The sequence below is a fragment of the Cyprinodon tularosa genome, unplaced genomic scaffold, assembly GCF_016077235.1.
Source record: "Cyprinodon tularosa strain WSP-4 unplaced genomic scaffold, ASM1607723v1 ctg429, whole genome shotgun sequence".
Lineage (NCBI taxonomy): Eukaryota > Metazoa > Chordata > Actinopteri > Cyprinodontiformes > Cyprinodontidae > Cyprinodon > Cyprinodon tularosa.
The window spans coordinates 642,686-659,325 of record NW_024039151.1 but is presented as its reverse complement, the minus strand read 5'-3'; the positions used below and the strand labels follow the sequence as shown (position 1 = coordinate 659,325).

At 35.5% G+C, this 16,640-nt stretch overlaps 1 protein-coding gene across 2 annotated transcripts; it reads left to right on the top strand.

Moving 5' to 3' along the window:
* The first annotated feature begins 222 nt into the window (after positions 1-222).
* Positions 223-11,911, top strand: LOC119792680 (beta-2 adrenergic receptor-like). Of its 2 annotated transcripts, XM_038299421.1 has the most exons (4): positions 223-404; positions 5,564-5,705; positions 7,710-8,001; positions 10,371-11,911. In XM_038299421.1, exons 2-4 carry the CDS (start codon positions 5,570-5,572, stop codon positions 11,392-11,394), a joined length of 1,452 nt encoding a protein of 483 aa, XP_038155349.1. In that variant the 5' UTR covers positions 223-404; positions 5,564-5,569; the 3' UTR covers positions 11,395-11,911. The 2 variants fall into 2 exon arrangements, with proteins under 2 accessions (XP_038155349.1, XP_038155350.1); XM_038299422.1 differs by lacking the exon at positions 223-404 and having other exon boundaries at positions 5,565-5,705; positions 7,748-8,001.
* Positions 11,912-16,640: the final 4,729 nt, after the last annotated feature.

Here is a 16,640-nt window from a genome sequence, read left to right as displayed (position 1 = left end):
GCTGCCGCTGCATGTGACAGATCTGGCTGAGAGAAAAAAAACATTGCCCTGCATGAAAAAGGTTAATGTAGCGTCCACGGTTGAGTTGTCAGAACACCCCAGACATGCCATATACACTAAAAGCTGTTCCTTACGTTCTGATAGGCTACTGTCCTGCGGTGATGTCATAAATGCTTGCTTAAAATAAGGGCAACAGGCTCAGCTGCTTCAAAGTGTGTTTGAGGGCTGAAAGGACTGAGTACACACATGAGAACAAAGAGGAAGGAGCAAGACTGAGTGCCTGGGTAACACTTTCAATACCTCATTAAGAAGTGGAGCTTCTGAGAAAAGCGGTTCAAACATGTTGTGGATTTAAAAGACATGCAAGAATGAAATCTCTGGACTGAAGAAGGCAAAGCCTGGAGGTAAGAACATAAGGGCTGCAAGTCTGCTTTACATGCATGAGCTTCGCACACACTCTGTGTTCCCATTGGTGCATATCTATGCATTAAAACCTGACATCTACTCCGAGTAACACTGTTGCTAATTGAATGTTTTAAAACCTACATGACTTATAACTATAGCTAAACATTTTAGATTCTGTGACTTCTATTCCTATTTTTCTAAAATGGTAGCAAGACAGTAAAATGCTAAAACGAAGGAAAGTCAAAATTGTGCTCATAATCCAAACTTGCAGTCATAACACAAGGCTTGTATAATCCGGACAATAAAAAGGTTAAATAACTTGGTGTTAGAGAACTTTTCATAATGTGTTTATTCTACTGAGTACAGCAAAAGCTGGGGGCTAAATTGCTTATGAATGTTTTGCAAATTTGTGGCTGTTAGCTTTTTTTGTATAAAGGGTTGTGGGCACTTTCTTTGACACTTTGGTGAGTTGTCTGGCTTTGATCACAATTCTCAGAGCTGCATTTTAGTGACCTCTAGCATGGGAATGATCTGAATCTGCTGCAAGCTGTATTAATGCTGGTAACTGTTGTGACTATTATTGATCTGCTGCTGGGGGCAGCAAACTGTTCAAAAGTCACTGGTTTAAAGGGTAAAAGTAGAAACTGATAAAGACAATGAGAAAAACATAAAAATAATAAAATCAATAGTTTGACACGATCGTCTCTCATAGTCCGTTTCCCCGTAACAAATTAACTAAGATTGAAAGGGTTAAGTGAGCACAGGTAATGAAGTATTGTTTTTTTCTTTTTTTAATGGGTGGAGATACGTTTCCTGCTAATCCATCATTTTTCTGACATGAAATATTTTGTAAATAGAAATGTGTAAAGATGATATTGTTTTTTTGGTTGGTTTTTTTTTTTCATTTCATGACAAATTCTTAAAATAAACAGAAAAGGGTGACACCCAACAGAAATTGCCAGATTTTTTTTGACTTAGTTTGACTGATCTGTTTACACAGGAGAGCAGTTTTCTTAAAAAAAAAAAAAAAAAAAAAAAAAAAAACCTGTCATTCTCCACCCCTGCATTTTCAATATAAATATTCAGTACCTTTTCTTCCTGGCATGCTGTCGACCCGAGTAAACACACAGGAATCAATGCTTCTCCTTACAGATGCCATCAGATTGCGCTCCAAGTGTTTAGATTAGGTTGGAATATAGCCAGTTAACATTTTAAGCCAAGTGTGTAAGCACACAGAAGAACTGTATAACCAAACAAAGCATTAACAAGCATACTGCACATTAAAAAGATAAATAAACAGTTTAGTGTTAAACTGGCATGAAGAAATTACCCACTAAGGGCAGGTTTGTATTTGTAGCCACTCTTACTAACTCGACTACTAAGAAAAGGGGGGTCAATCCTCCTTAATAAAATCCAGATTCTTTAAACATCAGCTCACAAAATCTTTATGCATTTTATTCAAAAAGAAAATTACAACAAGAGTGAGTTCTCACTATTTCTGTTTGAAAACACAACAGTCAAACACGGTTATCATGTAATTCCAGGGTTTTCATTCAGAGGCCAGTATATTTCTGCTGGATCTTCCTCTGCTTGTGTCTGTGCTACATGAAAACTACCTCTCTACTTGGTTTATTCACATGCTGTAATAAGAGCTAATAGGTCCAGTTTAGAGAGCTGAATTATGCCGTTAGGTTAACAAGTATACTTTATGAGTAGTAATGTACAAAACACACTAAGTTGTCATCATGCACTTACCTTTCCAAATCATTCAAATTGATTGGATGAAAGATCTGCATAAATAGGCGGAATTTGCTCGAGACAGGTTCCTCATGTGAAAACAGTTTAACAGAGTTTAAAGTTCTCATAGTTAAAGTATTCACTAGTGTAAGATATATGTATTGTTTTTTTGTTTTTTTGTCTCTCATAAACTACTGTGTTATTACAACACAGTTACATATGTAGATCCATCCAACTCTACTGGTTCACCTGATATGGACTGCAACAACAACATGACCTGAAATTGCACAAAGAACCAAACTATTACAAAATCCTTACTTTACTCTTGTGTCAAACATTTGAACTTTAGTTGTAGGGAGGTTGCATCAGGGTGAGAGAAAATATCGGCCCTTAATATATGTTGATATAGGATCGCATCACACTGATATGAACTCTTTCCATTTGAGTTGTTTTAATTGGTAAAAACATTTTAAATAATTCTATTTCAATTCAGTTTATTTACATAGCACCAATTCACAACACGTCATCTCTAAGCACTTTACCATTCAACCAGATCATAGTTTTCTAAGAAAAAACAGTTGATTGCATCAACTTATTGACTGGAAGGCAATCCCTCACAACAAGCATGCTTGTACACTGGAAAAATGATCTAGAAATAAGTAAAAAAAATTCTTAGATTAAGTGTATTTACCCTTAATTTAGTACAGTAGGTAAATAAGATAGTTTGCCAATGGAATGAGTATTGTTACTCTTAAAATAAGATAACTAGATAATATGCCATTGAAATAAGACAATGCAATTGTGCTTTCTTATTTTAGGCGTACATTGTCTTGTTCCATTGGCAAAACGTCTCTCTTACCTCCTCAATCCAAGAACGAATGCACTTATTTTAAGAAAAAATTACTTGTCTAGATTTTGATTTTTTTTCCAGTAGAGCGACAGTGGAGAGGAAAAACTCCCTTTTAACAGGAAGAAACCTCCAGCAGAACCAGGCTCAGTGTGATCTGCTGAGGCCGACTGGGCTTCTAGGAGACAGAAGCAGAGACACAGAAAGAAGTGGAGAAACAAAAGGCAACTGTCAACCAGCTCAACTAAAAAGGTGTAGTGCTGGGCAAATAATTGCATTTACAATATAATCACAATTTAGAAAAAGTTTCAAATCACAGAGACTCTCAATTTTAGTAAAATTAATTTATCAAGACAAAGACAATTTCTAACTCCAGGCCTTTATGTGGCAGTAATTAATGTATAATTGGCCCCACACAGATGGAAGAGAAAGTTGCAGCTAGCATGCAGATCCATGCAGATAGTAGAGGCAAGAACTTTTTCACTGAAAGGTTACAGTAAAGTTCTGCATCAATGGATTCTTGAAAAGCAAGCTTTTAAGTGCATAAATAAACTGAAACCCTTGAAGGAAACATCTACAGGCTTATACTTGGTGCAAAGGAAAATCGCAATAAAATCGCAGTCACAATATTGGTTGATAATAATTGCAATTTAGATTTTTAGCCAAATCCTTCAGCCCTAATAAGGAGCTCTATCTGACAGTCTGTCAGGCTAACTTTTCTACAAACTCAATTAAAATAGCATCTGTCTTCTACAGTTACGCAAAACCATCACCAGTAATAACTTTAAAGAGTTCCAATAAAAAAGGTATCCGCCTAGCTCCTAGCTGGGCGGAGGGAGACATGCATCTGGCTGTTGTCAGGTTAGTAGGCCCTAGCTGTCTGAATGACGGCGCGCACTGATATGAACAGAGAGAAAATAGGACCAAGTGATAACGAGGTGTGACTTTTTCCACTACAATGTTTTTGGGATGCAAAAATATCGCTCTTTTGAACACATAATGTTTTGGGAAGAGAAACGTTTTATTTCGCTGGTTCTAAAAACCTGCCGGACTACTTTCGGCTTGACCAAAACTGGACGATAACTCTGCTCACAGGATGCTGCCAGGGGTAAGTCAGTGTGATTGCATGCCACTGGTGATGGGGATGCCATACAGATTCATGTCAAAAATACCGAACTATCCCTTTAAGGCCTTTTAACAGTCTCAAAGGTATTCACAAGAAATGGCTGAAGAATTTGAGTCCTGACCACAGATTACTTTTCTTAACTTTTTTTTTTTAAGTGAGAGAATACAACGGTCTCTGCAAAATCATATAACGTTTCTGGCAGTCAAACTGTTGATGAGGTCTGGACAGTTTCTAGTTGTAAAATCCCTCCTCTCCTCTTTTTTTTTTTTCTTTTTGCACCGACTCAGGAATGTGGATTGGCACACTTTCTTTACAAGACATTGTAGTTGGAAAATTCCAAAAAGTACATCAGGGTGGGAGAAAATATCGGCCTTTAATATATGTTGATATAGGATCGCATCACACTGATATTAACTCTTTCCATTTGAGTTGTTTTAATTGCTAAAACATTTAAAATTATTCTATTTCAATTCAGTTTATTTCTATAGCACCAATTCACAACGTGTCATCTCAAAGCACTTTACATATTCAACCAGGTCATAGCGTCAAATTGATGAAAAGTTTTCTATCTAAGAAAAACCAGTTGATTGCATCGACTCGTTGACTGGAAGGCAATCCCTCACACCACTAATGCTTGTAGCGACAGTGGAGAGGAAAAACTCCCTTTTAACATGAAGAAACCTCCAGCAGAACCAGCCATCCTCCGAGGCCGACTGGGCTTCAAGGAGACAGAAGCAGAGATACAGAAAGAAGTAGAGATACAAAAGGCAACTGTCAACAAGCTCAACTAATAAGGAGTAGTTTTAGGCAATTAATTGCATTTACAATAAACGCAATTTAGAAAAAAATGCAATTTTTAAATCACAAAGACTCTCGATTTTAGTCAAATTACATTTATCAAGACTAAGACAATTTCTAACTCTCTGCAAAATCATATAACGTTTCTGGCAGTCAAACTGTTGATGAGGTCTGGACAGTTTCTAGTTGTAAAATCCCTCCTCTCCTCTTTTTTTTTTTGCACCGACTCAGGAATGTGGATTGGCACATTTTCTTTACAAGATATGGTAGTTAGAAAATTCCAAAAAGTACGTATTGACTGAACAAAAACAGATTAAATCTGTAACAATCTTTTTTTTTGTTGGTTTGGTTTCTTATTTTTTTTTTTGTTTTTACATTCTGGTTGTTGCTTCAAATGGAAATCTGTGTTCCTAGATCTCTGACGAAGAACCGGTAACGCTTCTATAGGAGGAAGACACTGAGTTTGGAGGGCAAATAAAAGATGCAAATATGATAAACTTTATTGTATTGTCTTTTTACAAAAGAATGAAGGTGCTCCCAGGTCCTGTTGTGGTCCTTTCAAAAAAAAAAATTTGACTCACTTCTTTCTCCCATATCCTTAAAATGTTATCATCATTACCAACTTTGTTTTCTGTTGTTTGTTTGTACAGTGAATCATGGCCAATGCGACCTCTGTGACATCACCCATGAATCAGTCGCAGCCTGGCAATATCATCACCCCAGAATACAGTGATGTGGAGCTTGTATTTCTTGGCGTTGCTATGGCTATTCTTGTTGTAGCAATAGTTTTGGGTAAGTATCAAAAAATCCAGAATATGCACACACCTAAAACCTTTAAATATTGCATCAGACACAAAAATCATTGAAATAATTAAAATTTAAGCAACAGACGAAAAAAGCTAATAATTTCTACTCTGTAAAACAACCAGCTGCTGAATAAAGTTGAAAGTGTTTTTTTTATTTATTTTATTTATATACTACACATACATTTTCATATCTTTGAATTTTGAATGAATTTAGATCTGGAATTTAACCGTTCTCTTCTAATACCTCTTCTAATACGCTTAACTTTTCAACATCTGACTGCTTCCACTTCCGCTTTATTGAACAGCAACGTTCATGTTGTAGAACCGGTGCTTATGGAGTCTTAAACATCTTGGAATCAAATTTTTTTTGTGTTTCTCACTATGTATATTAGACTTTTCTACATTATCATCTTTACTGGGAGGTGTTTGTTGGCTTAGCCCAGTAATTCCTAGTTGACCGATGTTATCTGTTGATATTACAAATACACATGAAGTACTTTATTTACTAACAGATTGTGTGAAAACATAACATAAAACATTAAAAATAACAGATGATACCCCAGCAGGATTCAGTAATCATTCAGAACAACTTTGGATGATATAAGATGTGGAATTAATAAGAAGTATTTTTAATCCTTGCATAAAATTTGTCATTTTTAAAAAGTACTTTTATTCTGGCAAATTGTCCTTATTTTAAACCATGATCTGTAGAGTGAAAAGAAACTTTAACCCTTTATAGGGGACTCAGTGAAATGCTAAAATCAAAATTTCAAGCCAATAGTGTAATTGGAATTCAGGACAAAATTTTATTACCTTTGTAGCATAAAAAAATATGGATATTTTGATGGCAAAAGTAGTGTCAATGTAATAACAAGAAATGCCAACTTGCCCAAATATATTAAGAAAAATAACAAAATGCTTCTATAAGAAATTCATTAAAAACACTTAATGCTGATACTGGAATTTACATTTTTTAGTTTATAAATCTAAATATAATAGTCAACTAGGCTTGTTATTTTTTTTTTTACTTAACTTTCTACCTTTTTAACTTTTTTTCAACTTAATTTACAGTAGGTAATATATCATTTAAAGGCTCATTTAATTGGCAAAATAAAATGTACAGCCATGTAGCAGCATCTTTGCAAAATTGTTGGATATACTAGATCTTGTGCTTCTAGACCTCACTGACGGATGAGGACTCCATTTGTAAGGGGTATGCAAGTGATCAAAAACTGTAACTTGCCCTATAAAGGGTTAACATGTACTGAGCAAAACAAATGTTTGGGTGGCTTTAAGTTTCAGACAACGAATAAAGAAATGCACAATTAGAGGGGAGTTGTTTAGAAACCTTAATCTGCTGCTCACTCCTTGTATTGTTTGGTTTCTGCCTTGCTCTTATGGGGGCTGTTCGCTCCACAATGCCTTCACAGCACAAAATAAGCTGCACCTGGTTAGACTCTTTTTAATAGTTATATAAAGTCTTAAAGGTATAGTGGAGGATGTTCTTTTTTATGTTTTTTATGATATGTTTACATAAGGCTGTCTATCCCCCTTTTCACTTTGAGTCCTACATAGTGACATGAGTGACGCAAACAGCAACTGTTAAACAGAGCGTGCACAAGGATAAATGGACTCATGCACGCTCTTGCATGCATTTAATATGTCTTCCCTCACGGGCGTGGGTACAGGGTTGTGCATGTGCATTTTTTTTTAAAGGAGAGGGCGGGTCATTTCAATAATTCGCAAAAGGTGATTGACTGCAATTGATTTTATTTGGGCCACCAAGTTAAATGGGGCTGAAACTATTTTGAATTCTTTTTCGCAGACTTTATTTTCTTTAATCTAATATCCACCACTTTAAAACTCCATTGGAATAAATTGTGGTTGTAGCACAATAAAATTAAAAAAGTTCCAGGGGGGCGGGAACATTTTGCAAGGAGTTCTACTTCAAAGGAAAGAGAATAAGAAATAATATTTTGTTTGTGTGCAGGTAATGTGATGGTAATTACCGCCATCCTGCGCTTCCAGAGGCTCCAGACTATCACCAACCTCTTCATTGCCTCACTGGCTGTTGCTGATCTCATCATGGGTGTGATCGTGGTCCCTTTCAGCTCCAGTAACATCTTGCTGCAAAGCTGGAAGTTTGGAAACTTTATGTGTGACTTCTGGACGGCAACTGATGTGTTGTGTGTGACTGCCAGCATAGAAACACTGTGTGTGATTGCTCTGGACCGCTACCTCGCTATTACAAGGCCGCTCCGCTACACAACACTGCTCACCAGGTAAGACAGCTTTTAAAAGAAAAATATAGAATATTAATGGTAAATATTTCTGATTTTATGGAGCAAATGTTTAAAGTCTACATTTCAGCCAATGAAATACTTAAAAATAGTTTTAAGTCTGTTGACAAACATAGTTTGTTTGGGTGTGGCCAGAGGAGCAAGTTGATGGAAAATGTTAACCCATTAAAACCCATTAAGACCTGAGGCACTCTTTACAAATGCATGCAGTTGACCTTAACTATCCCGAGCCTATTAGGTTAAGCTTTGCCCTGGTAATTATTAACCCTTTTAACTCCCTGTTTAACGTAAAGGAGAAATCCCAAAGCTGGTTGACAATGGCATCTATTTACAGATTTATGCCACTCTAATGTTCCAAAGACTTGAGGTCATACAGCTCTGTTAGTTTTTATTCCTCCTTTGCCAAAGGCTTTAAGGGCCATTTGCTGAACGCTGAATACTCAAACAAAACAAATAAGCTGAGCCACGGTTTATGCAACGAATTTGTTGTTATCTTTTTAATTAAGGTATTAATAATCCGCTATGGGGTATTTTGTTTTTTTACAGAAATTGACTCGCAGGAGCTAAAACTAAGCTACCTAGGGAGCAGAGTGTTCTTGCAGACAAAATAAATTTTTTCTATCTTAATGAAAATATAAAAATACTTTTTTAACAAATTGTGCTAAATGTATTCTCTGATTTGGCTGTTTTTTTTTTATCAAAGGGTATATTTTAAAAACTATATGTTCTACTTAATGTTCCACTGATCGCTAAATTACTTTTTAAAATGACCCTAAAGGAATGATTAATCATGAATTAAGGCTGATTTCTTTGTTTCCTACTAAATATAGTTTTGCATAGAATCAATGTTGCACATTAGGTCTCAGTCAAGGCATGACGTATTTTCAGCTGATTAATGACATGTCTTAAAGCACCATAACTAATTTAGTGACAAAAACCAGTTACACATATGTCAAAGGCCTTATTTAGAGTTTGGTTTTCTAGAAATGTGTTTGATATAATCTTTGATAGCTAGCTGAACTTAATGGCTTCGTTTTATGGGTTTAAATTGGAATGCAACTTATCTGTTGTATACGGTGGCCCTGAAGTGCAAACTGCAACTACAAATCTAAAAGCGCAACTACATTAAGGAAAACACAATTACATTAACCTACCGGAAAAGCTGGTACCAGTGGGAAACATGAGACATTGCTGATTGGACGACGGCGCCGTTTGACCCTTGAACCGGAAGTCATTCTGCCTGCTGCGGCTTTTGAAAACATGGATATTGTCGGCGCCCCAAACATAGCTGCCGTTATCCAGGAATAGGACATACGTACGAGGTGATACTGGATATGCTCAAGACGAATCACGAAATTTCAGTTAGTATCCATGCTTTATGTAGTTTTGTTTTCCTTAATGTAGTTGCGCTTTTAGATTTGTAGTTGCAGTTTGCACTTCAGGGCCACCGTAGTTGTATGACTTAACTGAATGGAACATGTATTTTTTTCCATATAATTTATACTATTATTAATTATTTAAAAAAAAACACAAAAAAACAGTAACAATGAAAAAAATTATTTGAATGTTCCATAATAACCCCCAGGATGCCCCAGCTTGATTGAGTTGTTTAAACTGGAGTCTTGATAAATTAGTATTTGTGTTAATCGCTATTTAAAACTAAATCTCGGGTACGCTTGTGGTGTTGATGCAACTGCTGGTTTGGGCAGTGAACCATGCATATGTATCTTGCACAGCTTTTTTTAAATAAAACATAAAAGCCTATTTTTATGTACAGCTAGTGTTGTTTATACTTTAGTGTAGGAGATTGTGTTGCCCTTTAGAAAAATGCTGCACATGAAAACATTAGCAGCAGGAGGATGACTTGAAACCTGAGGCAGCCTGCCTTTGGTCAGCTGACCTGCAGTGCACAGCACTAGATGGGCGAGGTGCACGGCTGTGTAGCTTAGTGATCGCAGAGAGTGTATAAAAAGCTCTGATCACAGTAGCAATTTCTGTGGTCTCACAGACACAAAACTTCCAGCTTTTGAAACAGTGCTGTTTTAAAAAACATTTTGCATGTGCCTTTACTATATTTGGACTTTTTAACCTGAATAGAGCAATATCTACATGCCTAACATCTCTATTTAAAACTAACCTGGTTAATCTCCAAATATCCAGTGTTTCAAACTTAAGGTTTTGTTATGAGTGGTTTTGGGTCATAGGGTCATACCTTATGAAGAGGTTTCCTGTAAATGAAAAGATACAAGTTAATGTTTGTCCCTGCATTATAACAATAGCAGTTCCTGATCTGAATGCTCTTTATTTCTCTTTCACATGTTTAAACTTTCTTGTCTCTTGATGTTTGCCAGGGCTCGGGCCGTCATGGTGGTGTTTGTGGTTTGGGCAGTGGCCTCACTCATCTCTTTCTTGCCCATCTATCTCAAGCTCTGGGTGTCAGATAAACCCCGGGCTATAGAATGCCGATTAAGCGAGACCTGCTGTGAATTCAACACCAACCAAGGATATGCAGTATCTTCTTCGATAGTGTCTTTCTATCTGCCTCTGGTGGTGATGATTTTCCTCTACACCCGTGTATTCCAAGAGGCTCAAAAGCAGCTGGAAAAAATCAGAGGAAGGGAGCGGCACTTCTTCCACCTGCATAAATCTGCACAACGGACTTATCCAGATGACAGCCCCTCACTGAATAAACTCAGGACAGGAGCAGATGGAGAGGACAGACTAAACATGCAGCAAACAGAGGACTCAGATAGTAGGCAAGAAGAAAAGGGGGAAGAAAACAGAGGGAAGATGGAAAAAGAAGGAAAGCAGTCTGCTGCTAAGCGTCTCAGGATTTGTCTTTCGCAGCACAAGGCTGTGAAAACTTTGGGGATCATCATGGGAACTTTCACATTATGTTGGCTACCTTTCTTCATCCTTAATATTGTCATAGCTTTTGTGGATCTCAGTGGCAACAGGGACCTTTTCAGATTCCTTAATTGGCTGGGTTATTCCAACTCAGCCTTCAACCCCCTCATCTACTGCCGCAGTCCGGATTTCTGGCACGCCTTTCAGGAGATACTTCATTTAAGGGGAGGGAACTCAAGATGGAAGGGGGCATTTGGATGGTGCAGTGACAGACACGGTTACTCTAAGTCGCCACGGAGGCAGAACGGAGACTCGAACTTTGATCGTGTGAGGGGTCTGAGCAGTCGGGAGAAATCCGGCTGGAGAGGAAGTCTGGAGAGCTCAATACGAGGCAGCTCACTGACCCTCGCTCTACAAGCATCGGGTTCTGAGCAGGTTCTAGATGTAGCTCCGGGTTCTCTGAGCAGCTGGCAGCAAAACAGCTCTGACAGTAGGACTTGTAGAGAAAATATTGCTTCTATTGCTTGACCAAAACTATGTATGAAACATTGCACCCCTAAATTATATTCAAACAGCATTTGCTGAATTGTTTGTGTGACAGACTGACTTAAGCTTCTGGTCTATGAAGTAGCCAGAAAATGTAAGGTTACATTTGCTCAGTGTTTTTGTGGTTATTCAAGGTTTCCTGTTCTTTTCTACAATCGTTTTTCAATTGTATTTAATAGACTAAAATAAATAAAAAAGCAATCTGAGGAAAAATTTGGCATTAATAAATTCACACAAAGCATTTATTATTTTAATATTCAAAAATACATATGATATAAATATGCAACTTGTCAAAATGTTTTCTTATATTTCTGTGCAAATTGTGACTTGAACAATAGAAAAATAGGAAATATTGTAATATTAGACTTGTTGTAAAACAATGGAGGAGTATTGCATTCATCAAGAAACAAAAAGATACTGGTCTGTTTTTCTGAATAAAAAATATATTTTTTCTGAATTTAAATTAAATAAATAAATAAAGATATTCTGTTTGTGTGGATTAACAGATAGTTTTTACAAAAACAAATAAAACCACTTTTTTTTACTGAATTAATGAAATAATGCTGCTGGGATTCTATAGAGGAGAAGCTACAATGTTTGCTGAGTTGAATTCATCTTTATGTTCTTTTGGGATTGAAGCCCTGGGAAATTGTTTTTTTTCTCTTAGTTATGAAGACTTTGCAAAGACACCTGCTTGCTGGCCGCTACTCATTGCAGTTTATCATGTAATTCTGAAAAACAGGACTTTTTAAAATTTATTTTATTTAAAATGATCTTGTTAATTCAGAAAAAACATCCCGGTTTCTTTTTTTTTTTCAGGTGAATGCAATCTGTTTCCAAATTTAAAAACAGTCTATTTCAGCCCAAACAAAACTTAAGATGTAGTCCATAATTTTAAATGATTAAAATACGTTAATAAATGCTTAAATGTAACATTTGACACAGCTCTACGACATAGAGAAGACAATCTGTCATAATTATTAATTTAACTAATTATGACAGTTCCTTATGGGTAAAAAAAAAAATCCTAGACAAATGTTTGCATCATCAACCAAACGATTTGCATGTTTACCTTGAGGGAGCTTTCATTGGATGATTATGAAGCACCTGTCTGGGTGAAAATGCCCGTCAGTTGGCCGGTATGTGTGCAATAAAGAAACCAAAACATGGACCGATTATTAATTCTGCTTTTTCTGTCCTTGTTTAACAAAAGTTATGGACCACAGCTTTAAGTCTAGTGCTGCAAAGAGATCAATCTGAATCTAAAAGAAATGAAGGCTAAAAACCTGTCTTAAGTTTACAAAATAATTCATATTAATTGAATATTCTCTAAATTCCTAATATATTTCAGTATTCTATCAACCCTTAAGGTTATGAATGGTACTAAATTTGTGATCTATCTCTTTAGAAGATATACTTTCTATGGTTATTTAAGACCAAAAGATATTATCTAAAATGGAGGACTTCATTGTTCATTGCCTTGCCAAAATATTGAGTCTTGAAAATGGTAAAAGTTGGTTATATAACCACAAACTTCAGGGTGTTTCATAAATAAAACACATTGTTGTGCCTAAATATAAAATGGGAGGTTTATTTTTTTAAGGAATAAAACCTGAAATATGTTTAGCGGATTTGTAGGTAACCCCCTTTATTTTGATGCTCTTAAACAAAAACGTGAAGAGTTGGGAAAGAGAAACATCTGAAACCGAGCTGCGGCCCCATTATGCAACCTTCTTTCTGGTTATGCCTTGATAGCCAATTTAAAAAAAAGTCTGTATCCCTTCACTGTAGCTGACCTATGCAAGCAAACCAACATCAAATACATTTCACTGACAGCCAAAGGTGTTAGAGAGACTGGGATACAGCTTTATTGGTAATATTAGGCATTATGAAGATAAATGGACAACAGCAGTGGGCATAATACAAACCATAACCTAACTAATTATTATCACGTTCTGAAAAAACAGGAAAACATACAGCAAAATCAACAGGGAGACACTCGGATAATTAAGACAAAACACTCTCTAAATAATGAAGGGACTTCTGGAAATAAACCAGACAATGTATTTATTTAACATTAAATAAAGGGTTATTAGGATACTTTAAATACCAATTATAGTATATATATATAAGTGTATATACATATATATATATATATATATATATATATATATATATATATATATATATATATATATACGTATATATATATATACATATATATATATATATATACGTATATATGTATATATACGTATTTTTTTGTTTAGATTGATATAACAAACCTTCTTAGATTACAGACATTATAGATAATCCAGACTTGTGTCCCAAATGTTTAAAATCTTCCCAAATTAGTGTAACAAAAAAAAATACAGTGATTGCTAGTTGTACTTACTTGTCTTTTAAAAGCAAACATATTTTAAGTAAAATCTCATTCTTCTAAAAGGTGAGTTCATCAGAAAAATAGTTTGAGTTCTGACAAAATCTTCTATTTCTGCCATGTGCTGGTGTGTTCTTTTCCTTTAAACCATAAAAAACTAAAGAGGTATTTACTGACTATAATTACTTTTATTTTTAATGCACAGGAGATGCGTAATGGTCAAACAAAACACATTGATAAAAAATAGTCCAAAATTCTAAATTTAATTTAAATAATGGATAATTTTAGTGATTTTACAAAATGACCCGGTTCCATTCAGTAACATCCTGCCTGGCTTTACATATGAATAAACCGGTGATTTTTTGGTAACAAATTTGTAAACAAATCAAATTGTTTTGGTAATTATAGTAAATTATAGCAAATTTCTCCATGAAGTACAGATGAAGTTGACGGTCCAGTGCTTCTATAGAGATGATATAACAATACAAATTATTTTAGAGCTTTAGGGAAAGCAGCTGGTGCTTTAAAGAAGGATTAGGATAATGTGCAAGTTACTTATCATAGTGTTTGTTGACATTTCAAGCCCTAATTTATGATGAAGCAATATCATAAACCATGGTTATGGCAGATTTTATTTAATTAAATATGGTGATATCAGGATGTATTGAACTATGTCTACTTTTCTTGATATTTCATTGGACATAGTTGATTAAAAAGGTTTTGTGCACAATAAAGATTCAAAGAGAATTACCCAGTGTATGCATTTTAATGCATAATGAGGCATCAACACAAGCTTTTTTAATAACTGTCTAAAACCTGGTTGTTCTGATTGTTAATTTACAGGGGTTTATTGTTTCCAGTGCATTAATAGCATCTTTATGTAGATGTGGTTGAAGTATGATCAGATTTGATTTCCAGATTAACTAACATTCTAAAAAATACAATTATCCTTTGATAGTTCATTATCAAACCATAGAAATAACTGTAAAACTGCAGATAACCTTAAAAAAAATCTTAATAAATAATAATCTTATCTTTTCAGCAGCAAATGATGATCTTAGAGCTAAATTTATGCCACATGTTTCTATTTTTATTGATTTCCTATGGAAAAGTAAAGCACTAGTAGTTGGCATACCCAAATAAAGACGAGCATGAAAGTCTTAAAATAAATTGCATAAAGGGATTCAAAGCTTGTCATGTTGACTACAGTTTTAGTTCTTTTAAACTTTCTAATGAACGCTCTGACTCTATGGACAATTTATTGGTTTGAAGACCGATCTATGATGAACAAGAGAAAATGTCAAGGGCTACGCAAATTTGCTAAGAGAAACGGGTTTCTGTGTAATGTGCTATTTTACAGTGTTTATTATTAGACGTTTTCCTTATGTAACCTGGAATGTCTGTCATTTTCCCATCTTGAGGAATAACTAAAACCAGCAGGTTATAGGATTCCATCATATCTATATCCCAGGGGAACAGAACTAATAGACAATAAAATGAAAATTTAAAGAAACTCTGACAGACATATAAGCTGTAAAATGCTGTAAATCAAATTGATAGGATTTTTTTTTTTTTGGCTATCAATAAATGTGATCTCTAAAATGTGGGATATTTTCCTATAATTCACCTTTACTAAATATAAATGGACAATAAATGTTCAGGGTGCAATATATTCGGTAAATCATTTTCTCCCAAAATTCAAACATTTTAGACCAAAAAGCATAAAGACTGCAGCTATTAGGCTAAAACGCTTTGTCCATTTGTAACAACCCTCACACATTAAGACAAAAAGCCCATTCAACAGAAAAAAATTGTCTTCCGTCACCCTGAAGCTGAAAGTCTAACAGACAAGGAGCTGTGAGCTCTACTTGTGATAGATTATGAATAACAGCCCCCTTATTCTGAACCAATAAAAGTTTGTGACGGTATTTTTGGGTATGATATAACGTCTTCGGCCCTAACTGCTGACTATCAGATGATTTCTTTCTCCTCCCTGGATTCACTTTCTATCATCGCTTAATTCACTGGATCTATTTTCTGCTTCTGCAAACATCGCTGTGAAGCCACACTTTCCTTTCGTTCTGCCCTCTTTAGCTGTACAAACACAGCAGCATTTCAGACAGAGCCGAGGAGATTGTAATCACATAGTTGGGCCCACTGTTTGGATAACATTGTCTGTTAGGCTCACTCTACAAACACAGTGGTCGGTTTACACATGTTTAAGTGCTTACATAAAATGAAACAATCTGAGCAGAAGCTCGCTTGATATGGAAATGTGAAGAACTTGTTTTCTTGTTGTTCTACTCTCTATACGGTTTTGATTTAATTGGCCCTGTGTTCTGCATTGGCAAAAATTTCCAGGCAAACAGTTTTTATATTTGGAATAAATGTAGCCTTTTTTTTTTTTTTTTTATAACAATACAGCTAAAATTGCATTTTACTGAAGAGGATTAGGGCCACTGAAAAAAAAAAAAAAAAAGTTAACTGATTTTTAAATTTTATTTCAATCTGAAAAACTCACACAGAGAGAAAAGATAATTAGAAGAATTTATTGATAAGAAAGTATAGTCTTTGGCGCTCAGACCTCGGCAGGAACATTCATGCTGAATTATGCTTTAACATGCATGAGTAGATGAATGTGAATAGGGATGTTCCCCTCGGGCCTGAAACTGGTGGTGGTTTAATCCGAGCTGGTTGACAAGGTGATCTGCTGGGCAGAATTGTGGGACTAGAAGACTGAGGGAGCTGACGCCGGGGCTTCACTCAGACTCGGGATATAGAGGTCCTGCTCGGTGATGCAGGCACCGTGAAGTGTCCATGATGAGCAAGCATGAAGCGACAGTGGAGA

What these genes read in the sequence shown, in the direction of transcription:
- LOC119792680 (XM_038299421.1), top strand. Translation starts at nt 5,570, where the DNA reads ATGGCCAATGCGACCTCTGTGACATCACCCATGAATCAGTCGCAGCCT. An exon ending in TGTTGTAGCAATAGTTTTGG is followed by an intron (nt 5,706 to 7,709) that starts GTAAGTATCAAA and finishes GTTTGTGTGCAG; the next exon opens with GTAATGTGATGGTAATTACC. An exon ending in TACACAACACTGCTCACCAG is followed by an intron (nt 8,002 to 10,370) that starts GTAAGACAGCTT and finishes GATGTTTGCCAG; the next exon opens with GGCTCGGGCCGTCATGGTGG.